We start from the raw sequence: 24673 nt of genomic DNA, 5'->3' as shown, positions 1-24673 counted from the left end.
TGAGATCTGCATCTTTATAGAACAATACGTAGCACCGGGATCCATTCTCAACCTTTGGTGCGAGGATTTATACCAACAGAAACTGGGTATAAATTCTAGCATGCAAATTGGGTGCAGATCCACACTATTCTATAACACTGTGCACATCATAAAGGATTGCCCTGATCTACCCATGCTTCTCCTGTGGCTACACCCCACTTTCAGATCAATGTAGAAACACATATTCTATAAAGGGCAAGTTCCGCCCCCAGTTAATGTGGGCAGTTTCTCAATTTCTTAACAAGTATATGAATGTTTGTTCTAAAAAGTGTAAATAAAATGTGCTCTGTGGACTCAGTTTCCCCGAGTGTTTAGCTACTCACAGAGGGTATGACTGTAGCTTACTAGAACCCGCCTTCTTCTTCAGTTGGGGAGAGAACATTGTCCATTTTGTGAGACCACATGGTTGCATGAAAACTTGAGTCTAACGTCCTCTCACCCAGTTTTCACCCTTTATTTTTGATAGCCTAATACACACTCCCAGCTTCCCTTTGGATCAAGGATGTGCTGGTTGAGTGAGAAGATTCTGTAAACAAAGTTGAACTGCCTTGAAATCATCAAATTGTGAGTGTTTATTCTTTACTTCAAGTTAAAAAAAGTTGTTTAAAAAAAAATCTAGTCTGACTCATAGCACTAAGGTTACATAAGTAGGGGTTAACTGAATGGGAGCCTCAGACAATTGCCCACCTAACTCAGTGAGTTCAAATGCCTGACTATTTTGAGAAGTCCCTACATTACAACGAAAAACCTGATGAAGTTTCAGTGAAAAATCTGTGGTAAAGATATGTTCATCTTTATGTTTTCACACAGAGCTGCTGTTTTTGCCCTATTTTGGTACCTTGCATATGTTAAAATACTTTTCTGCACCAAAACCTTGGCACAGAAGTAACATCTAACATATATAATATTCCCCTGATAGCATTTCGATTAGCATGCACTGTTATAGCAACTTTGTAGCACTTTTATTTATTGATTTATTAACTGTCTTTATGAAGAGATTCACCCAAGGAGGTGTATACAGCAGATATGGTTTAACATAAAACTTACAATTTTGCTATCAGCATAACAACAATGAAATAACTAAATATAAATATAAATACAGTAAATGAGATAAACTTGAACTCAGCAAATTGAAACAGTATAAAAAAAATCTACACATTTAAGAGCACTGTATTCAAATAACTCAGATATAATACAGTGCCAGCATAATACATATGAAACACCTAATAAGCACACATTACATAGTAACATAGTAGATGACGGCAGATAAAGACCTGAATGGTCAATCTAGTCTATCCAACCTGATTCAATTTAAAAATTTGTTGGGTTTTTTTTCCTTCTTTTTTTTAGCTATTTCTGGGCAACAATCCAAAGCTCTGCCTAGTACTGTTCTTAGGTTCCAACTACTGAAGTCTCCATCAAAGCTCACTTCAGTCCATCTACACCCTCCCAGCCATTGAAGCCCTCCACAGCCCATCCTCCACCAAACGGCCATATACAGACACAGACCGTGCAAGACTGCCCATTTCTGGCCTTAGTTCTTCAATATTGACTATTATTTTCTGATTCTAAATCCTCTGTGTTCATCCCACGCTTTTTTGAACTTCGTCACCGTTTTCATCTCTCTGTCACCGATTTCATCTCTCTCGGAAGCGCATTCCAGCATCCACTACACTATCCGTAAAGAAGAATTTCCTTACATTGCTCTTGAGTCTACCACCCCTCAATCTCAAATTATGTCCTCTGGTTTGACCATTTTCCTTTCTCTGGAAAAGATTTTGTTCTACGTTAATACCCTTCAAGTATTTGAACATCTGAATCGTATCTCCCCTGTCCCTCCTTTCCTCTAAGGTGTACATATTCAGGGCTTCCAGTCTCTCCTCATATGTCTAATGCTAATGCTTTTCTACCATATAGCCCAGGGGCCAAGTGCAGCTATATGGATGGGGACTAGATGGGTGGTACAGGGACAGAGTTCATGAGATAGATAGGTGACTAAACTCAAGGTAAGTTCTTTGTACAGTTAAACAAGATATAAATAACTAACTTAGGCAAGTGTGTGTAGCAAGCTAGTCCTGGTGGAGAGTGAGTGTAAAGTCAGTCATCCTATGTATTAAAGGCTTGGGAGAAGAGCCAGCTTTGCATCTGCTTCCTGAGATGGTAGAGGTACCATGCTTGTGCACCAGCATCACTTCCTAATTCATGTGCTAACTGCTTAGCGCTCTTTAGTAAAAGGGACCCTAGGGGCTCCTTTTACGAAGCCACGTTAGCGGTTTAACGCGCGTAATAGCGCGCGCTAAACTGCCTCTTGAGCAGGCGGTAGTTTCTCGGCTAGCTAAAGCAAGGACTGAGAGGCAAAGAGCTGCCTGTAGCTTTGATGAAAACTGATCATTTTATAAAGGAGATCGTGCATTTTGCATTCCCCCGAGTAAATGGCATTGATGCCATGGTAGTAAGTTGGGACAGAAAATGCAAGAATCAATTGAGAATATGACCCTATTGAGGACTGTTAAAACTAAAATAGCTAAGGATTCAGCTGGTTCACAGATGATTTGATAAATCAGAAACAGCTGGGACAGCCACTACAACAAAGCAGGCAGAAACCTAAACTTGAAGGGGATAAAGAAAATGGATAGACTCACTATAGCACATATAATGTGAAAAGCATAGTTTTTACTGCTAATTGTGTCAAAGGAATTATGTCAGGAAATTAACTTATTTTTTACAGCCTTTTCAAATTTAGATTTGATGGACCAGTTAGTAGACAGATGCAGTAATTTGGTCCTTCATTTTCTAATAAACAGCTAGAGACACTGACATGTGCTAACACTATTAAGAAAACAAAACAATTGGCAAAAAAAAACCTTTATTAATTTCTTTCCTCAAAACCAAGCATCTGTGTATATGTAGTGATTGATCAAGACCTCAGTACTGGGGGAACTGTAATGGTGTAAAAACTGTGAAACATCGTTACAGTTCCCCCAGTACTGAGGTCTTTTTTTTTTTAATAAATCTTTATTCATTTTTTTTTAAACTCACAATAAGTATAACACAAAATACAATCATTTTATACTTTAACATTACTTATTATATCATCAAATTATAGCTTTCATCAAATATCCCCCCTCCATTATATCCAACAAAATGGGACCTGTGATAAGGTAACTCGCAAATCACACAAGGTAAACTTGTCAATGTACTTTAGTAAACAAATACCCAATTTTGACAAATAAACTAGACACTGTGGTGTATAGACTTAAAGCATAAAAGATGCATAAATCACTGCATTAACACAAACGAGCCTCAGCATAGGAGGAACGGTAGTAACACCAGGCCGTTCCTCCTATGCTGAGGCTCGTTTGTGTTAAAGCAGTGATTTATGCATCTTTTATGCTTTAAGTCTATACACCACAGTGTCTAGTTTATTTGTCAAAATTGGGTATTCGTATTCCTGTGATAAGGTAACATGACTTATTGTTTGCCAAAAAACTATCAAGAAAAACCCCTCAAATGGCAAAAAAACTTTATTGATTTCTTTCCTCAAAACCAGGCATCTGTGTATATGTAGTGATTGATCAAGACCTCAGTACTACTGTATAGTTTGCCGATCTTATGCTTTCAGATGGACTTCCTGGGACATCAGGCCGCTCAGTGGTATAAATTAATATCTGGATTTTTAAATAAGAAACCAAAAACTGGTCTTCGGGACATTTGGAGCATTGAGATCAAGCATCAAATTACTACATCTCAATGGCCACATATTTGGGCTTGGAGGATGAGATGTAGTGTCTGCATCTATGAAACAAACTTGGTTTTTTCTATTACATAGAGCATTTTGGACCCCGGTTCGTTTATAGAAGTTAGATAGCTCTAAATTTAATAGATGCTGGCACTGTCATCTTGAAGCTGGGACATTAGATCATTTGTTATTCTGTTGTCCATTAATACTTGCTTTTTGGAAATCAATATGGGGGTCAAATAAATAATTTATTAGATAATCCGGTGGCATTATTCTATGACACTGTATTGTATGGCATGTCAATGAGGGGTAAAAGCCAAATATCCTCTAATAACAATAAGCTTCTACTCATTATGACAGGGGTTGCCATACAACAGATTACGAATAACTGGAAAAATTGGGAGAGACTGAATTACAGCTTTTGGTGGAACTCTTTGTGTCACATTTTCAAAATGGAAAGGATAATTGCCATGCAGCAAGGAAATTTTAAGAAATTTCAGGTTATTTGGGAGCCATTAACAAGATACTGTAAAGATTGAAATTACTGCATAGAATAAATATTAATTCACATCCAGGGTGGGGGTGGTGGAAATATTTTATGATTTCTTGTGTTTATGATTAATTGTCGGATATAAGGGAGGGGGATATTTGATGAAAGCTATAATTTGATACGTAATGTTAAAGTATAAAATGATTGTATTTTGTGTTATACTTATTGTGAGTTTTTAAAAAAATGAATAAAGATTTATTAAAAAAAAAAAAAAGATCTCAGTACTGGGGGAACTGTAACGATGTTTCACAGTTTTTACACCATTACAGTTCCCCCAGTACTGAGGTCTTGATCAATCACTACATATACACAGATGCTTGGTTTTGAGGAAAGAAATTAATAAAGGTTTTTTTTGCCAATTGTTTTGTTTTCTTAATAGTGTTAGCACATGTCAGTGTCTCTAGCTGTTTGTTAGAAAATGAAGGACCAGATTACTGCATCTGTCTTCTAACTGGTCCATCAAATCTAAATTTGAAAAGGCTGTAAAAAATAAGTTAATTTCATGACATAATTCCTTTGACACAATTAGCAGTAAAAACTATGCTTTTCACATTATATGTGCTATAGTGAGTCTATCCATTTTCTTTATCTCCTTCAAGTTTAGGTTTCTGCCTGCTTTGTTGTAGTGGCTGTCCCAGCTGTTTCTGATTTATCAAATCATCTGTGAACCAGCTGAATCCTTAGCTATTTTAGTTTTACCAGTCCTCAATAGGGTCATATTCTCAATTGATTCTTGCATTTTCTGTCCCAACTTACTACCATGGCATCAATGCCATTTACTCGGGGGAATGCAAAATGCACGATCTCCTTTATAAAATGATCAGTTTTCATCAAAGCTACAGGCAGATCTTGCCTCTCAGTCCTTGCCTCAGTTTAATAATACATGCATGGTCAGACCATGACAGGGGAAATACCAGGTTTTTTTCTGAGCTTGTTTCAATAAGAATTTAATCTGAGATATGGCTTACAATGTGAGAGGAATATTTATCACGTGCTCGAGGTCGAGCATCTCTCTTGTGTTTTGAAATCCAGCTACAGTCCTGAAATCATTATTGTCTACCTGCAAGTTGAAACCTCCAGTAATTGAAACTTTGGAGCCACACAGGGGCTGCTTCAGAGATTAACTTAATTAAACCGGTCAACGCTGCTATATGAATAGAAGAGACCATCTACATTTAAAAATAAAGCACATTCAACAAAATATCACAAACTATCATTTCTTCACCGTGAACAAATCCGTAAACCATCTGCCCAGATCTGATTTCCACGTATCCCATGTGAGATATTTTGAATGACAGTTTTACTGCCTGCATGGTAAGTTTTCAAATATTGTAAGCCAGAGTGCATAAGTGATGTGCTTGGGTGAGATATTTATGGAATTTGTATCTTTTTGAAGAATAATTTGCATGAGAAATGCAAAATGAAAACTTATGTGTATATAATGAACATTAATTAAACGGCATTCTTATGCATAGTATTGTATATATAATTATATAATTAAAAGTCATATCACCTGCTTCAATATTTGATTTTTTTAATTTGGCAAAACATTTTGTTTTCTTTGATCAGAATACATGTCCAGAAATGTGTTTGCAATGTGAGAGCTGTACAGGATCAGAGGTTAGAAAGGCAGGCAAAAGAGAGAAAAAAGAAAATAGAGTGCAAGGGGAAATGAGGATGGACCTTAAAAAAAATCACACGAGGAAGAAAGAAAAAGACAGATTTGAATAAAAAGATTATGAGAACAGGGAAACAGAGAAGAAATATGGTTTAAGAAGGGAGAGTGTAAGAGAGACAGAAAGGAGAGGAAAATATAAAGAAGGAAAGATAGGAAAAGAGAAAAGATAGGAGCCAGACAAAAGGAAATAAGGAAGTAAAAGAGAAAAGCCAAGAGGAAAGAAGAAAGGAGAAAAATTGAAGGAGATAAAAAATAAGGAAGGAAAGGCAGCTCATAAAAAGCTACACCTTGTGCACTCAGCACTCTATAGAACAGATGCATTATTCTCACTCAGACTGTTGCAATAGCAATTAGAGGCGTCATTCTTTGCCAAGGTTTTCAGCCTACTCATGCTCAAACTGTACATAAAGATTGCAAGATCCCCCTCCAGTGGTTCAGAAGTGTGGATGCTGTTCTGGGACTTAATTCTGGAGCTTACTTCTCTCACAAGGCTACAGTTAGACTGATTTTGGTTCTGCTCTGGTTTTCCCATGGAGTGGTCAGACATCCGGGCTGTCTTCCTGAAGAGCTAGAGCTCCGAGGGCATGGAGAAGAGAAAGGAAGTTCACTCACACTGAGGTAAGTCACTTCAAGAAAAGCAAGAAATGAAGAAAGGCGATAGAGGGATTTTTACTTTAATAATGGGTGTGAAGTCATTCCTAGAGTACTAGTAGAAATGCACAAGTAGGGTTCAAGTTTAATAAAATTTTTGATTAATCGCTTAATCATATTTCTAAGCGATGAACATTTTAAAAAATTACAGTATTTGGGGGACAATACAATACTTTAACAATATTTTACATCCAAGCGGACTAAAAGACATACTTAACAAACAGTGAACACAAGGAAAAAGGAGAATGAAATACAATTCCTTAAAGAAAAGTAAGACAATCAGGGTAAAGAACGAAAGGCAGGGAAAACAAAGGTCATAATATTAAACAATAAAAATAAAAATTTTAACCAGCGGACTGTTAACTAATTATCAAAAGCATCCTTAAAAAGAAAAGTTTTTAAATTACTCTTAAATTTCTCCATATGGCTTCAGAAAAAGGAGGACAGATTGAGACATCCGGGTTTCACTTCCATTGCTTTCAATGGAAATGAAACCCAGATGTCTCTATCTATCCTCCTTACTTCCATTGCTTTCAATGGAAGTAAAATCCAGATGTCTCAATCCGTCCTCCTTTTTCTGGAGCCATACGATAACCCTATGCACAAGTAGTAAAAGCAGGAATCATGCTGGACTTTGTTGCACAGTGAAATTTTAAGACTGGATACAGATGTGGAGTTTTCTTAGAGACCAATGACTGTGCTTAGCTCCAAGTTTCCAAGTTTATTTACATTGTAATATACCGACTGTCATCGTGTATCTGGCTGGTTTACAAAGCTCAAAACATTAAAATACATTTAAGAATGGGGGTAAAAAGAAAAGGTTGGACATTGAATAAACAAATATGATGACGTACACAGGTTTGAGGGAGAAGGGGGGGAAGGAAAGTTTGTACTGAGTTTAACTAGTGCAATAATTTTTGAGGTCTCTTTTTCTCCACGTTTTTTGAAGTGTCATTACTTGTTTCTATTGCAGATGTCTTTGTCATTGCTGTTTCATCTACTGTATATTGTTTGTTTGAACTTGGAGTAGACCATAACTATTATTTACCCTAAAGTCTTCAGTGGGTTGGTTTTTTTTTTTTTTAATTGTTTGGGCTTGAGCTTTGCAAGAATCTTTCAGCTGCAAGCAACAAGGAAATTCTATTTCTGATTCAACTGGATTATTCTCCTTAAAAGACACTGATAGATTGTCCAAGCATAAAATTCACACCCATATGTGGAGGGGCATTTTTGATAGTGTGTCTAAGTCCAACTTTGGACATTTCCCACAAGACGTCCAAATATCGGGCCAAAGAAACATCCATTTGCGAAACCGCTAGACATCCAATTTTTTTTTTTTAATTACCTATTTGGACGTTTTGGCCTTTATGATGTTGACCTTTGTGGCTATTTTTGAACACGATAATGTCCATGTTCAAAACGTTCTAATCCAGACCATTTGGAAGTGGGAGGAGCCAGCATAGTAATGGATTGGCCACAGACATCCCAATAGAGCAATGGGTTACCTTAGAGGGCACTTCTGTGAACGTCACATAAAGGGTGTCAGATTTATATCTCACTATAACCCCCTTATAATTTATGGTGAGCCCCCCCCCATCAAATCTACTATACTCACCTGTGTACCACCCCATTGTGTCTGCAGATGGCACCTATATGGCAGTATAGTAGGGTTTGGGCAGGTTTTGATGAGCTCATACTTAATACCATAGATGTTGTGGTTAGAGTGCCTTATGGGCCTGGGTCCTCCTCTCTATATTTCACTAGCCCACCCACCAGGTAACTCTACACACCTGATTCTATACAAAGCTTCCCCATACCAAATGCTGCTGTTCTAGAGCCAGGTATGTACCTTTTTGTTCTTATTTTTGGATGGTGAAAGGGGGTCAGTGAGCATTGGGGGAGTGTGGAGGTGTCTTACCTTGATGCATTCAATGGTCATTTAGATGCTTCTAAAAGAGGTCTAGTTCCGAAGTCTAAGTTCCATCCAGGATGTCTTGCAAAACGTTTGATTATCATTGCAAGACATCCAAGTCTAACCCACCCTTATGCACGCCCAAAGCCCACCCATAACACGCCTCCACCATGCTCATTTTGAGCTCTAAATGCACAGAGGCTGGGACATCTTGCTAGGGGTCCAGAAAGGCAGTTTTGATTATCGGCACTTGGACATCCTATCGATTAGGATGGCAAAGTGCCGATTTAGGACTCTTTTTAGATGTTTATATTTTTTTATTATGAGCCCTATATTATACTTGGCAAGTAGGAAATTCAAATGAAGACAAATTCCTTGTGGTCAGCTGGTTCTCAGAAGCTCAAAACTGATAAAGTATCTTGTCCAAGGTCACATCCATGGTCAGTGGCAGAGAGGAGTCTTGTGCCTGAATTTTAGTCTGCAGTTCCAATCAGTATATTGAAGAAAAGAAAAGTGAAAATTCCTCCTCTAAGAGCACCAGGGGGCAGACCATAGAAATACTGTAGTTGCAGAAAATTATTTCCATTAAAGCCTCATTCAAAAACATGGAAAAATAAGGCCTTATGAAACTAAAAATATATTCTCCTAACTATAATGATCTTAAAATAGAAACACTTCTCCCTACGTATTCGCTGTGATAGGGGATTAACAGAACCGCAAATACAGAAAAACCACAAATAACTTTTTCATATGTTATTCGCTGTTTTCTATTAAAAACCATTGTGAATATGGTGGAAACCGCAAATAACATGTTGGGAGACCTGGCCTGTTCCTGAAGGAGAGGCAAAACACAGCGAAGAAAGTGCTGGGAATCAGCGATTTTCTCTGTAAATGCTTGGAATCAGCGATTTCTCTATGCAAGCCGATATAATTTGGGGGGGAGGAGCCAGCAAGCTAAAATCCATGAATAATCGAAACCGCAATTACTGAAACCGCGAATACGGAGGGAGAAGTGGAGGAAGAGAAACATTAGGACTTTTGAACAGTTGTTCAACAGTAGTAAAATAGAATATTCTTGTACTGGGAATTCTGAGGATTCCTTTGGATTTCACTGGGAGCTGTAAAGACATTCAGTGAAGTGATAGTATTTAAACCTGCAGAAAGATCTAAGTGTAGGCAAAGATTCTTAGAATTTGCAAATAATGAAAGTAGTTGCAAGAGAATCCCTAATCTTTGTTTCTACTCAGCAGCTGTAAGTAGGGTTTCCAATTCACCCAGGTGAATCAAACAGTCCTGGTGTTTCCCCGTATGTAGTTCTGACATTTGTAGTTCTGACTTGCTGATCTGTTTCATTAAGAAAGTCAGTCATGCAGTGTAACTAAACCTGTACCAGATCAGCTTATTCAGTTGATCTGGGATAAGTTAGTTTGCCACCTTGGCTGGGGCAACAACCAGGTAAATATTTTATGGGAAATCTGCCTGCCCTGCTGTCACACACTCTTAACTCTCTGCTGCCCTCTGGCTTAGGATTGTACAGTACATGGGTGAGGGACTGTGCACTCTCCAAAAGTATGCATTTTTTCAGAACTGTGGGAGGTCAGCAATGTCTGCAATTAGTTCAAGTCTGCATGTGATATTACTGAACAGGCAGAAATTAGATTTTTCAATACTGTTTTTTGAGGATTTGCAATGGTTGTATATGGTATTCTTTCAATACCTCAATGCAGGGTTTTTAAATGGCTACATCTGGTGGCTTTTGAAGTGGCAATTTTGAAACTAGCCAAGGAAGCTGCAGAACTGATAACTTGTAAATTAGGAGAAGCCGGAGAGTAAACTCAGTGACGGGAATTATAGCCAAAGTGCAAACATACGTCAATTCTTTCTTTGAAATTATGAACCTCTTGTATGAAGATATTCACCTAAGGCAGTGCACAGCCGGCTATAAGACTTTCCATTTTGTTAACAGCATAACAACAGTAAAATAACCAAATAGAAGAATAAATTCTAACAAAGACATAAGCTTGGAGACAGGCAAATTGAATCCTAGTAATAGGAATAACTTGATACAGTGTCAGAAATATGCATATTAAAACAACACAGTAAAACAATCATATAAGAGAAATACAACAAATGCCAGCAGGGCATAAATGATACATCGCAATAGGAATCACAGAGGAACATTCATATAACAGAGATATGCATACAGTGTCAGAACATTACAAATTAAAGCCCATAATAGGCACACCTTAGAGCAGTATGTCGCAAACCTTTTAAACTGCGGCACATTAATCTCAGGGCTGCAGCTGGAGGGCACCCAGAAATATGCAGACATCAATGTGATGATATCATGTACCTGCTTGATATCATCACATCGACATCTGCCCATGTGCGGATGTCCTCCAGCTGTGGCACCGAGTCTCCTATTACTGTCAGTGTGTGTGTGGGTGTGTGTGTGTGGGGGGGGGTCCTGCAGAAGGAAAGGTGAGGAGAAGGAGCAGAGGTGCTGGCGAGGAGGAAAAGCGTCAGCGGACTGTCATCTTTCTGTGAGGCACGTCCTGTAAGCAGTCAGCTGGCGCCGTTGCCTCTCCTCCTTACCGGCATCTCAGGGCACACCTGGTATCTGCTGTGGCACACAGTTTGCGATACACTGCCTTAGAGCATTCAAATACAGAGCCCCCTTTTATCAAGCCGCATTAGGGTTTTGGGTTTTTTTCCCACCAGCTGCTGTGGTAAAAGCTCCGGTGCTCATAGAATTCCCATGAGTGTCGAAGCTTTTACCGCAGCGGCTGGCGATAATAAAACATAAGAACATAAGAATTGCCACTGCTGGGTCAGACCAGTGGTCCATCGTGCCCAGCAGTTCGCTCACGCGGCGGCCCTTAGGTCAAAGATCAGTGCCCTAACTGAGACTAGCCTTACCTGCGTACGTTTTGGTTCAGCAGGAACTTGTCTAACTTTGTCTTGAATCCCTGGAGGGTGTTTTTCCCTATAACAGCCTCCAGAAGAGCGTTCCACTTTTTTACCTCTCTCTGGGTGAAGAAGAAAACCCCTAATGCGGCTTGATGAAAGGGGGCCATAAATATGAAGTTCATAAAGTCTATATGATATAATGATGCAAAACCTTTTTGAGACAGATTTTAGCAAGGCTGTACAAATTGGATTTGTGATGTCCAAACTGGGATGTATCAAAGTCTTCTATTACCGTATATACTCTAATATAAACCGAGGTCACTTTTTTTTCTCCTAAAAAGGGGAAAAAAAGATTAACTTGAATATAAACCGAGGGAGTGAGAATGGAAAGCCAGGGCTTAGTAGCTGAGCCAAGAACCCCTTACCCCACCTCTCCTGTAACCTCTTCCTGCCATACTATTTCTTTGGGGTGATACAGCATAATGAGCCCACTTAGTCCAACACTACCGCCTCCCATAAGATGTGACAAGTTAATGGTGTTACTCTCTAGTCCCCTTTTAATTTGAGACATCTGTATTTCAGAGCTATCAAAGTAGTAATTTAAAGATATTTTTCAGACTATGGCATCAAATACTGACTCAATTCCCTTCCTGCTCCCCCATATCTTTCCAGTAAAATAACATTAATTCTAGTGCCTACAGGACTGGAGGAGGAGTGCAAGATATGGCTATTGCCTACCCTTTAGGAGGTGGGAAGGATTCCTTCTGTTCTGGCTCACTGCTAGACCACCAGAGCTTACAGTAGGCTCGGGGGAGGCCTGCAACAGGTCCGGGAGGGGGGGCAGGTGGGCACTGACTCAAATATAAACCGAGACCCCCATTTTTGGGCCTCAAAATCTAAGTTTGTATTTGAGTATATACAATATTTTGGAATAGGGTCTGCTTTTTATTTTACCCTTTTAAATTTGGACAATAAAATTGGCTTTAGAACAAGACCAAAAGAGAAACATGCAAGACACAAGTAGATTGACACTGAACAATTCTCATCTCACTGTTGATTTATGCAGGTTGCTAGTGGCAAACAGCAGACTCTGGGAAAACCTACCGGGGGATGGTCACTAAAGGATAAGAATCAATTTCATCTAATATGGCATCTGATTGTCAAAATGAATGGTATTTGAAATCTGTCATGTTTCTACAGTATTCATAAGAATTAAACCTACAATAATAAGGCACCATTCATTTAATCAATTTATAGCATCTGCTAAGAGTTGAGGCATCTACAATTACTTATTATATCTGACTTTGGCATTTCTTGCAGGTGTAGAAGAGTGACGTATAATGTTTGGTATGGTCAAGACTTCAAGGAAGGGATTTTGAATTTAGCTCATGCCTTTTGCAGTAGTAGCTCCAGGTGAGTTACATTCAGGTACAAGATGTAATTTCTTCCTTTGTAATCTAAGTTTGTGTCTGAGGTAATGGAGGGAAAAGTGAGTTTGCCAAAGTTCATAAGGAACTATAGTGGGATTTCAGAAATGCCAAGTTACCTAGTTCCAGGGTAGAGACTTGATAAGCTGTACTGGTTTTGAATGTATAGTACATCCCAAAGCACTGTGGGATTTGTAGTATCTGATCTTGCCCATTGAAATCTGAGCTGCAAGTCCTATATTGCTCCAGGATGGGGGGGTGGTCAAAAATCCAGGCTGACCCGAAAGCTCCAGCCTGGAACTGGGCAACTTAGCATCTCTGGGATGTGAACTGGGCTTCCATGGTTGTCAGCCCACTGCTCTAACCATTAATCCACTCCTTACATACAGGAAATCCCAAACTGAAACACCATAAGAATTCTATAACTGGGCACCTCATTTTAGATGTCCCGATGTCGCTTGTTCTATAACAGCATCTACTGTAGATGTCCAGATTTCGTTATAAAATACTCGTGCAACCTGGCATTTGTATTCTTCTTTATACACCTGCAGTTACACCAGCCATATACCTGGCAAATCTAAGGTTGAATAAATGCAGCAAACGCATGTGTAACTTACAGTACTCTGTAAAATATGTGCATAAGTGGGAGCTCCTCATGTGTATGTCTCCTTGCATTCACGCATCCTTACAGAATAGCATTTAGACACCTGCTAGCACTTATGTGCATAAGCAAAGACTTCATTACATATGTTCTAGTATTCTGTAAATTTTTGCATCCAAGGGGCACAATGGCACATAATTATAGGCACCCGGTTACAGAATCAGTCAGCATAGGGCTCATTTCTTAACTGCGCACACAAGTAAACCATAAGTACACACTTTTTCCTGAGAGGGTTTCTGTGAACATTCAAAGAAAAGTATGCATGTGCTTTTACCCCAAAAGACTGCCATTCTTACACTTCCTACTGTTCTTTACCACACACACATTTTCAGGATTAATCCCAGTTACTTCCTATATAAGATGTAATTTCTTGTTTTGTAAACCGCTGGGATGATACTTCCAAACAGCGGTATATCAAGCAAACTACAGTCCATTCTCAATGCGTTCGCAATGTGTGAATTCACCTATCCGCAGTTGCATCAGTTGCAAATTTCCCATTCGCGCCGCTGTGTTCACCGTCACCTCACGGTCAGGCTTTGCTTCCAGGTATGGCCCCCAAGTGTCCGGAGAGTGAATTACGGGTACTTCATGTAGGACCCTAACCTTATTTTCCCATAGGATCTGCTGTTCACTTTCTGCAGTTTTGAGGCGCAGTGTGAATTGCTGGAACTTAGGGCTAGATTCAGTAAGCAGACTGATCGTGTACCGATCGGTTTGCGACTCCTTTGCGACCCGATTCACTAACCTCTGTGCCGATCCGATTCCGATCCGTGCATGCAAATGAGGGGAAACAGCATGCAAAGTAGGAAGGAAGCGATTCACTAACAAAATTCAGACACAGCGACTGGGCTGGCCGATCCAAAAACAAGCGACTGCTGAGGACTCTGCTCTCAGTCCCGATTCTCCTGCTCATGCCACCCTGCTCAGCCCCAATTCTCCTGCCTTTTTGCCGCCCTGCTCAGCCCCAATTCTTCTGCTCATGCCACCCTGCTCAACCCTGATTCTCCTGTCTTTGCAGCCCCTATACTATCCTGTTCGGTGACGGGACAATCGCGTGCCAGACACCAGTACGCCGACAAACAATTTGGCGCAAGACACAAGCGCGCCACAGGAAAACTTAGTTTTAAAGAGCTCCGACGGGGTGTGGGGGGGAACCCCCCACTTTACTGCATACGGTTCGTGCTGCCATGGGGGGAGGGTGCAACCCCCTTCATTATAGAGAAAATGGAACTTTTCCTGAAAAAATTGGGAGAAGTTCAGTTTTCTCTATAATGGAGGGTTCCAACCCCCCAAGCCCCCCCCCCACCCAACAACAGCGCGAACACTATGTAGTAAAGTGGGGGGGGGGGGGGTTCCCCACTCACACCCCACTTTGGAGCTCTTTTAAACTAAGTTTTCCCGCGGCGCACTGGTGTCTTGCACTGAATTGTCTGCCCTCCATTGTCGGTGCTGGTGTCTCGCGCGTCACTTGACTATGAACCATCCTGCTCTGCCTCCCTTCCCTGCAGCGCAAGCCTGTGGTTTTAACCCGCTTTAAAGCCACAGGTTAAAACCACGGGCTCGCGAGTAAAAGTAAAGTAAAAAAAATTTAAAAGTACGGACAGCAAATGCATGCGCAGACCATCTACAGGCAAAGAAGATGGTCTGCGCATGCGTCGGAATCGCTCAGTAGCAATTCGTGTGGTTGGTGGGGGGCGTTCCTCCGATCGCCCCCATTTGAATATTGTCCCATCGTGAATTGGTCGGCCTGCCATGGATTGGACACGGATCGGTCACGATCGGGCAGGTTAGTGAATCGGGCCCTTAGACTCTATTTTTCCATAGACTCCATCGGCCTCTTTTACAAAGCCGTGCTAGCGGTTGCCGCATGGCAACAGCCCCGAAGCCCTTTAAATCTCCATGGGCTTCGGGGCCGTTAGTGCAACGCAGCTGCTAGCGCGGTTTTGTAAAAGAGGCCACATGTTTTGTTATTCACAATTTTGCAGTTCGTAAACATTTTTTTGAATAATGAGAACGGATTATAAACTAAACATGCATAAAAATATAGACTTCCTGATAGATAAAAAGGCCCAACATAACCCTGTGTCAGTCTTTTTATCTGTTAGAGCTTTGCTAATAAAAGAATGCTTTAAATTCTACATTCATGTGCCAGAAAGTTCTTGGTCCACCCCTACTTCTGTGTGTTTTTTGTTTTGTGACATAGGGGCTTTCTCCTTCTTTTTTTTTTTTTTTTTCATACAATGCAAACCTCCCCAGCTGCATCTCCATCTCTCTTTAGTTCAGCTAGGTACATGTATATAGACTACACAGATGCCAAGTTATCCAGTTCGAGGCTGGAGATTTTGGGACTGTGTTGACTTGAGATTTTGGGACAATCTTGGACTTCTGATCACCCCATCCAATGGCGTAGTAAGGGGGGTACAGTTGGCCCTGGGCGCTGTCTTGGTGAGGATGCCGACACCCCTCCTCCTCTCCACACCCTGCTTCTTCCCACTCCTCCCCTGCCCCCCCACTACTGTAGGTGCACCTTCACTTCCCCCCACCGTACCTCTATCTCTTCACTGGCATGAGCAGCAACTCCGCTGTTTATGCCAGCGTCTGCTCTCCCTCTGACATCACTTCCAGGTCCCGCACCTAGGAAGTGGTGTCAGAAGGAAAGCCAATGCCAACATGGGCAGCGAGTTGGCGATGCTGCTCGTGCCGGGGAAGTTGAAAGAGATACAGGGTAGGTAAGCGGTGTGCACAGCAGGGGGGGGGGGCAGAAGAGGGGGAGAAGAAGGGGGGTGCCACCACCCTGGGCACCTCTCAACATCCTGGTGCATTATAAAATTTGCAGCACTGATTTCAGTGGGCAGTATCGGGCACAATATGCAAATCCCATGGTGATTTAGGATGCAAATTAAAATCCAGAATGGCCAGAAAAAGTCTCCTACCTGGAACTGGGCAACTTGACATCTCTGATACTGTACACACATAACCGCATTCACATACAAAACTTCCAAGTTACCCAGTTCCAGGAGAAAGATATTAAGCCAGGTCTGGATTTCTGACAACTCTGTTCTAATGCATTATGGACTCTGCAGTACTGATTTCAATAGAACTACAAATGCCAAACTGCTTTGAAATGTAAGTTCAAAAGCAGGACTGGCCACATTTTCTTGAACCTGAGTAACTTGGCAAAATTCTGGAATCTCTTGTGGCACACCACTCTGTCATGGCACACAGTTTGAGAGACACTGTTCTAGAAAGAACGAACTGTGATCAGTGCTTAAGGGCAACACCTGGTGGCAGTTTCCAAGTTTTGAACTGCAGAACTGATAGAAACATAGAACTATGATGGCAAATAATGGCCAAATGGCCCATCCAATCTGCCCATCCACAGCATCCTCTATCTCCTCCTCTCCCTAAGAGATCCCAAGTGCCTGTCTCACACTTTCTTGAATTCAGTCTCTCTCTCTATTGTCTCTAACAGGATACTATTCCATGCATCTACCACCCTGCTGCGATAATCACAATTAGGGGGGGGAGGGGTAGAAGGAAGAGATATAAAATAGGGGAGAATATTTCTTGGGTAGTTGCAAATTAAGACTTAGGTTGCTAGATTCCAGGCCTAGTTCTCATTGCATTGATAGTAAAAGGAGCAATAAGAAACTGCACACACACGCACAAAAATAATAATGCTTTCCTCCCTCCCTCAAGTCCCAAAGCAGTAGAAGTGGTGGCAGTCCTGATCCACGAACCCCACCTTCCTCCCACCCTGAAGCACCAGTGTGGCAGGAGTCCTGAGCCACAAACTCCTCTTCCCGAAGCAGCTGAAACAGGCGGCAGTCCTGAACCGCGAACACCCTTGCTCGCTCCCTCTCTTCTTTACCTGAAGCGGCAAATGGTCAGCAGGAGGCAGTGCTCAAAACAGGCTGCTTGCAGCCAACCCTGGCTGGGCCTTTCCTCTGAAGCGCCACTTCCGACCAGCACCTAACTTGGCGCCTAGTGATGCCTAAGTTAACCACGCCTATTCTCCACCCCTAACCACACCTACTTTCCAGGTAGGCGTCGTTAGGCATCCGAGGGCACTTTGACTTAGGCGTTGCTAGGTGCCGCTCTAAGTTCCACACGGAACCCTTAATTAAGTTTTTTAAAAATTTATCAATTAACTTCAATGATGCCGTCAATTACCACGCCATGTAAGCTAATTAAAACAATTTGGGGTGTGTGTATTTTAGTTAGGCATTGCTAGGTGTCCACAATTAGGGCGCCTAATGGCATCCTTTATAGAATCTGGCCCTCAGTGCACATTTTTTTGGCACTTTTTAGGAAAATCATTTTCAGTCAGTAACGCTTATGCAGTGATTAGGTGGTGAGTTCTCCTATAGGGTTTATCCCTGGGAGGATTACATTTCTCTGAGCATTTGTGAGATTGAAAATTGTTTTGGGGACTAATAGACATCTTTTTCCCCAAACATTTTTGAGCACATGTTATCATTATTATACCCAAATTTGGGTGCCACTTATTGGATGTAGTCTTTAATGTGCATATTTTAGCCAAATTTCCAAAGAGAGAATATGCACAGTGTTTCAGTTTTCCTGAGCAGGTGTGCCCTAAAAGCCTCTGGACACTTTGTACCCACTGTTTGTGCACGTGGCCAAGCATGGAGAGAGGAGTCTGGGATGTACGTTCGATTTCCACTAGTAACAGACTATTTTATCCATGTACATCCAACTTTTAAAAATGGAAGTTAAAACCACTTTTAGGGCTGATGTTAAAAATCAATGCTTAGAGGCGGCAAGAGTTTGTCCTTTGGAAAGCAGTGTGGTATGCAGGTCTTTTCCACATACGGTACTTGTGTGGAAGTTACATTAGAGTCCCTTACAGCACATCCATTGTGCATGCTAAAATCCTTAGACTATACAGTGGTACTTTGGTACTTCTTGATTGATTGCGGCGTGATGAGTACCAAAAATGACAAGTACCAAACAAAATTTTACCATAAGGAATAAAATTAATTTAATGCGTTCCCAAACCAAAGACAATGCACATTTTTAAGGCAATATGTAAAAAGATAGTAAATGACAGCAGATAAAGACCATTAGTTATACCCATTAAAAATACATAATTAAATTAATTTGTCTCTTCTTTGATATTTCTGGGTCGTAGACTGTAAAGTCCACGATAGAGTTGTATATTGTTATTTTGCATGAGAAAAAAAACCCTAAAAATTAATAAATAGTTAGATTAAATAAAATAAAAACTTCACTTTACCTGTATTGAGAAGAGTCCATGACCTAGTGAGATAGTGAGAGGAGAGTGGTGAGGAGGAGAGGTTGCTTGGGGGAAAAAGCGCAAAAATACACAAAATCACCACAGAAGCTAAGATCGCAAGGGGATGTGCACAGGGCAAGAGCTATGGCATGACTCTTTGTTTCAGCTGGAAAGGGTAGCAAGTCCCGAGGCAACTGACACCTACACGTTGCACGTTGAGTACCAAACGACAAGTACCAGGACAAAATTTTCATGTCAAAATGCGTTGAGTGCCAAATACGACGAGTGTCAAAGCAGTCAAGTACCAAGGTATGACTGTGGGCTCCTTTTACTAAGGTACGCTAGCATTTTTAGCGCGCACTGAAGAATACCGTGTGCAAAACCGCGCAATACACTAACGCAAGCTCTATGGAGGGATTAGCGTCTAGTCTACGCATTAATGCCCTAACGCACCTTAGTAAAAGGAGCCCTCTATTTGGTAGTAATTTTCACATGCAAAAAATGTGCACTAAAATGAGAGTTACATGGTGCACTTTATTATTTCTAACTCAAAGTTCAGAAATGTGAATGTAATGTCTGAGGAGTCGAGAGGTTGAATGAGAAACCAGGAATGGAGCACTCCAAATACAGAGCATTAGTGGAAGAGTAGCCTAATGGGTGTAGCAGAGGGCTGAGAACCCCTATTGCCTCAAATACAAACCAATTTTAATTTAATTTAAGTAGGGTTATTATCCTTAGAAAATTATACACTGCAATCAAATATACTGTCAGCTAGTCATAGAGTTGTATTGTTGTTCTTCTTTTCAAATATTCTACTTTTTACTACTTTAGAAATTCTAATTAGAGAATGGCATGTGGACAAATTTTTCTCCGTCCCCATGGGAATTCATTTTCCCGTCCTGTCGAGTTATTTTCCTTTCTCTGCCTCATTCCTGCAAACTCTGCCCTCATCTGCACAGACTTCAAACACTTTAAAATCATAAGTAGCAACATTCTAGAGCTCAGACTGTGATGTCATAATGCCTCATTCCACCAATGCCTAAGCTCTGTCTTCATCTGCACAAGCCTCAAACACTTTAATATCATAAGTAGCAACATTCTAGAGCTCAGACTGTGATGTCATAATGCCTCATTCCACCAATGCCTAAGCTCTGTCCTCATCTGCACAAGCCTCAAACACTTTAAAATCATAAGTGTTCGAAGATTGTGGGGTTAAGGCAGAGCTTACAGGAATGGGGAAAGGACAGCGACAAAACATGGGGACGGGATGGGGAAATTGAGTTCCTGTGGGGACGGGGACAAATTTGTCCTGTGGGGACGGGGACGGGGACAAATAAAATCTAATCTTTATATTCTAAGGCAGCAGTCTCTTATTTTAGTCTTCTGAATCACCAGATGACCACAGTTTGGGTGTTTATTGCACATGACAATAGACTGTGGCTCAGGTTCATGCCCCATCACAGCAGTTCGTGACTTGGCTTGCCATCCCACAGATCAGCAGGCCACAGTTTTTTTTTTCATGGGCTAGTACATCACAACTCAGCTCCATTCCATATCACTGTGGATGTTTACTCCCTCTGCTTTAAAAAAAATACCATTTAGGCCTCTCTATGACACTGGAAATCAGTTATCTGTCTCTCTGTGTGAGACACCAATGTGTTGAGCTCTCCCCACCGGATCCTAGCTGGACAGCTTAAGGACAAAGATCTGTTTCTCTGTCCCAGACAGGCAGGCTGCATCCCGCTCTGTTGTAAAACATGAAGAATGCATCCATTGCTTTCTGCAGTCTGAAGCTCCAACAGCTGGCCTGGATCTGCATATTCTTCTCAATTCAGGTAACAGAGCTGGTCCTTATGTCTTCTATTCAGCTGGGGAGGAGGGGGGCAGGAAGAGCAGAGATTTTCTGTAGTGTGGTAGTACAAATGCTAGGGGCAGAATAATACATTTGGGGGGGAATTCAGTAAAAGGCATCCAAAGATAGGCACTGGCTTAGTAAAAGAGGGAGTTAGTTTAAACCAGGGGCGTCCAATCTGTGGCCCTGTGAAGTATGTTGTGCGGCCCCGGTCGAGGGCGATGCGGTGTTTTCCTCTGCTGCCTCCCGGGTGTTTACCGTCTTGCCGGCTCCCTCCTGTGTCTTGCTGCAGCGTTTGTGCATTTGTGCAGCCCCAGAAACATTTTTTTCGGCCAATGCGGCCCAGGGAAGCCAAAAGGTTGGACACCCCTAGTTTAAACTATAGGGGCATAAGTCAGAATATATGCACATCTATTGATATTAGTGTCAGTTAGTGCTTATTTAGGCCAATTATTGGCTCTTATCTCCAATTTAGCACCAGTTAACTAATTATGTTACACGTGTAACTGACCAAATGCTATAACTGGACGCACAATTGGGTGTCTAAGTTTACATAGTAACATAGTAATATAGTAGATGACAGCAGATAAAGACCTGAATGGTCCATCCAGTCTGCCCAACCTGATTCAACTTAAATTTTTTAAATTTTTTCTTCTTAGCTATTTCTGTGCAAGAATCCAAAGCTCTACCTGGCACTGTGCATGGGTTCCCACTGCCAAAATCTCCATCAAAACTCACTCCAGCCCATCTACACCCTCCCAGCCGTTGAAGCCTTCTCCAGCCCATCCTCAACCAAACGGCCATATACAGGGCCGGATTAACCACTAGGCCAAGTAGGCACGTGCCTAGGGCCCAAAATGGTTAGGGGGGCCCACTGAAGGAGACCACTCAAAAACAAAAATTTCAGATGGCAATCGGCAACACCGCCCCCCCTCGATCGGCGAAACAGGGCCCCCCATCCCCTCAATCGGCAAAACATGCCCCCCCCTCGATCGGCAAAACAGGGCCAGCAACTGCTTACTCCCGCTGCAGCCGAAGCCTGTAAATAACTTTAACATACACCGCGGGGCTCTAACAGTGCACGTGACGCTACCGGCTTCTCTCCTCCTCCTCCATAAACCAAATGGGAAGTTACATCATGAGGGGGGAGGAAGGAGGAAGGAAGTCGTCGGCAGCACGTGCACTGTTAGAACCCCGCGGCGTGTGTTAAAGTTATTTACAGGCTTCGGCAGTGGCGGGAGAAAGCAGTCGCCGACCCTGTTTTGCCGATCAAGGGGGGGGCCCCGGTTTTGCCGATCGCTGCAAGGGGGCGGGCTTCGGTAGAGGCAGGAGAAAGCAGTAAATGAGTGGGGAGGGGAAGATGGAAGGGCAGTAGAAATACATTATGTTGGAGCAGGGGATGAGAGGGAGGGAGAGAAGGGGAAATGTTGAACAAGGGCAGGGTGACAGGGGGGAGAGAAAAACAGGAAAAAGAGTGGAAGCAATCTTTGACCCTGAGGGGGAGGGAAGAGAGAGGTGGTGAGATGATTGATCATGGGGAGAGGGACAGAAGCGAATAGAGATGGGATAGGAAGATAGTGAAGGAAAAAGGACAGAGAGATGTCAGGAGAGAAGATTCTGGGCTACAAGAATGGAGGGAGGGGATATGTTGGAAATTGTGAAGTTGTGGGACTGACCAAGGGACATGAATGAGAGGAAGATAACCTCTAGCTCCTCACCACTGCTGCTTTCTCACATGTGCCTGACGTTGACGGCACAAGTTCTTCCCACTTCCATCATCTGCCCTCTTCTCTCCCTCCTTCTACCCCAGGCAATTCACTGAGGGAGGCAGGATAATGATGGAATTGCCTGAGGTGGAGAGAGAGAGAGAGAAGGGGGCAGATGATGGAAGCGGGGAGAACTTGTGCCATCAGCTTCAGGCACATATGGGAAAGCAGCAGCGGTGAGGAGGTGAGTGACCCTCACCTCCTCACCACTGCTGCTGCTTTCCCACATGCTGAATGGGGGGAAGAAGATAGAGTTAGTGAGATAAAGGAGGGATGAAGGAAAGGGATGGCAAGCTGTGAGTAGACATAGTGAAAAGAAGGAAACTGAAGACTGAATAGTAAGAAAGAATTTAATTTAGATGGAGGCAGGAAATAGAGAAGGAAGAACAGAGAAGAAAAGGGAACAGAGAAGAGAATTCCCAGAAACGGGGGAGACAGATATCAGATCTATGTGGAAGAAATGAGAAGAGAAACACACTAAAAACCACAAGGGGGAGAGAAGGAGAGATGGAATGAGAGATATGCCAGACCATGGGGGGAACAGAGGGAAGATGATGGATGCTAGACCAAAGAGGGGAGGGGGGAGCAGAAGGAGAGATGGCAGAGAGGGAGGTAGAGATTTTCTGGAAAGGGCAGACACTGGATAGAAGTAAGCGAATGACAAGAAGATGAGGAAAGCAGAAACCACATAACAGAGGTAGAAAAAAAAGTATTTTTTATTTTATTGCTTTAGGATAAAGTAATATTTTTGATGTGTTGATAAATGTTTAGAAATAGAAATGGTGATCCTTTTATTGGACTAATTTTAATATATTTTTGGCTAACTTTCAGAGACCAAATTCTCCTTCCTCAGGTCAGGACAGGATACTGTAACAGTAGTGTACTTTATTGACTTAAGGAAAGAGGGTTTGACCTCTGAAAGCTAATTTAAAAATGTATTAGTCCAATAAAACGGTATCTTATTTTCCATTTTTTGTTTTATTTTTATTTGTTAATTTGTAAAGTGATTTGTTATTTCTTTTTTTTTCAAATTTACATCTGCTATCTTTATATTTTGTTCAGTATTGGAGGATATGTACCACTGTTTCTTCACCCCTAAACTGTACCGTTCCTTCAGTTTATAACACAAGGCAGCATGCTGAATGCTTTGCACTACTCCGATGGTCACAGAATTCCTATGATCGTCAGAACAGCACAGAACATTCAGCACGCCAGCCAGTGCTAAAAACCTCATCTGTGCTTTTGTAAAAAGGGGGTAGGGAGTTTAGTTTGTGATTATTTATTCCATACTGGGTGAGGGTGATTCTGTATCCTGTCTGTATGAAAGATATGGTTTTCTGTTAGCATTGACCAGCCTTGTTTGGCGAAATGCATCAGGCATGGTTCCTGGGAGCACCTTGAATATACCTGATTTGAATCTCCTTATTGGCTGCCTATCTTCTTTTGTTCCACATTGGATTCTTTGGTGAACCGCTTGCCTTGTTGTTTTGTTACAAATTGACATACATGGAGTGGAACATACTAGAGTAGTTACCCATATATATGCATTTTTATACATACATATGGGTTACAGTTGGACGACATAGAGTGAGGCAGTTGAGAGGAGTTGCAAACTTGGTTATTAATATAGACTTATGTTTCGGATAGTATTACTGCTTTACAATGCATTTGAACACTTTTATATATGTATGGAAAGGGTTTAGAGTTAAAGTCCTGGGAAAGTAGGTGGGAAGAGAAGGAAGGGGGTTTTTGTTCAGAGATGTTTGGGGGTTGCATTGTATGCTAATCATTGTTTGTTTTGAATTAAAAAAAATAAAATAAAAGAAATACAAGTGGAAATAAAGAAGTAAAGAAGAAAACAGATAAATGGGGGTGGGAAAGGGGCGTGGCATGGGTGGGGTTGAGTGGGACAGGGGCGGGGCAGGGCCGGGGGGCCCAGTGTACTTGGGTGCCTAGGGGCCCTCGAAGAATTAATCTTGCCCTGGCCATATACAATCGTGCAAGTCTGATTAGAGTTGGATGGCGGCGGCATATGACAGACCCCTGAAGAAACAATTGTGAAAGATGTCGGGTCTTACCGCCAGTCTACCGTGAGAACTGATAGTTCGCCATTACTAAGATAAGTAAATTTAAGCATAAGAATTGGAGGAATGATATAAAATTTAAATTAAATAGACCGGTGAGGAGTGCACCACTTGCATCTCCCCGTGATTACACTTCGGTGTGACGGA

The 24673-nt window shown here is 41.7% G+C and overlaps 1 protein-coding gene across 3 annotated transcripts in view; it reads left to right on the top strand.

Moving 5' to 3' along the window:
- The first annotated feature begins 6543 nt into the window (after positions 1-6543).
- The window catches only part of LOC117345567 (glucagon receptor-like), a 93982-nt gene continuing 75852 nt past the window's right edge, over positions 6544-24673 (top strand). For all 3 annotated transcript variants that reach the window (XM_033914398.1, XM_033914396.1, XM_033914399.1), the window contains exons 1-3: positions 6544-6624; positions 12800-12892; positions 20549-20659. In XM_033914398.1, the coding sequence (XP_033770289.1) occupies positions 20582-20659 (78 nt within the window). In that variant the 5' untranslated portion in view covers positions 6544-6624; positions 12800-12892; positions 20549-20581. The remainder of the gene's footprint in view (positions 6625-12799; positions 12893-20548; positions 20660-24673) is intronic.

The sequence above is a fragment of the Geotrypetes seraphini genome, chromosome 11, assembly GCF_902459505.1.
Source record: "Geotrypetes seraphini chromosome 11, aGeoSer1.1, whole genome shotgun sequence".
NCBI lineage: Eukaryota > Metazoa > Chordata > Amphibia > Gymnophiona > Dermophiidae > Geotrypetes > Geotrypetes seraphini.
Note: the sequence above shows the minus strand (reverse complement) of the source record. Positions and strands in the feature narration are given on the sequence as shown.